General features: G+C 43.0%; 1 protein-coding gene across 1 annotated transcript in view; it reads right to left on the bottom strand.

Moving 5' to 3' along the window:
* LOC119582348 (formin-2-like) overlaps positions 1 to 307 on the bottom strand; it is a gene marked incomplete in the record, with an annotated part of 21001 nt that overhangs the window by 20476 nt on the left and 218 nt on the right. The window contains 1 exon segment of the mRNA XM_037930564.1: positions 155 to 307. Coding sequence (XP_037786492.1) covers positions 155 to 227 — 73 coding nt within the window.

Raw genomic sequence — 307 nt, 5'->3', positions numbered from 1 at the left:
GCAAATTGCCACGCAAAAATAGATACTAATCATCGCAAATAGTGAAAACAAAAAATACATTTAATTACCAAAGAGGAAAAGAAAAAAACAAATGGGGGGACAAAAGCTAATCAGACCAAGAAGTAATCATTGCACCAACTTCGGCGACACTGACCATGGCATTCCCTCTCACTGTAGCTGAGAAGTTCACAGTCCTCGTCATGAGAACCGTAGCTTATCACCTTCATGATGACTGTGTGGAGTGTGACCGACCTCTCTGATACACATCCTCACCCTCACTGTAACCTCTATGGTCTCTACCGCACTG

Source organism: Penaeus monodon, chromosome 15 (assembly GCF_015228065.2).
Source record: "Penaeus monodon isolate SGIC_2016 chromosome 15, NSTDA_Pmon_1, whole genome shotgun sequence".
In the NCBI taxonomy this organism is placed as follows: domain Eukaryota; kingdom Metazoa; phylum Arthropoda; class Malacostraca; order Decapoda; family Penaeidae; genus Penaeus; species Penaeus monodon.
This window is presented reverse-complemented; position numbering and strand designations above follow the sequence as displayed.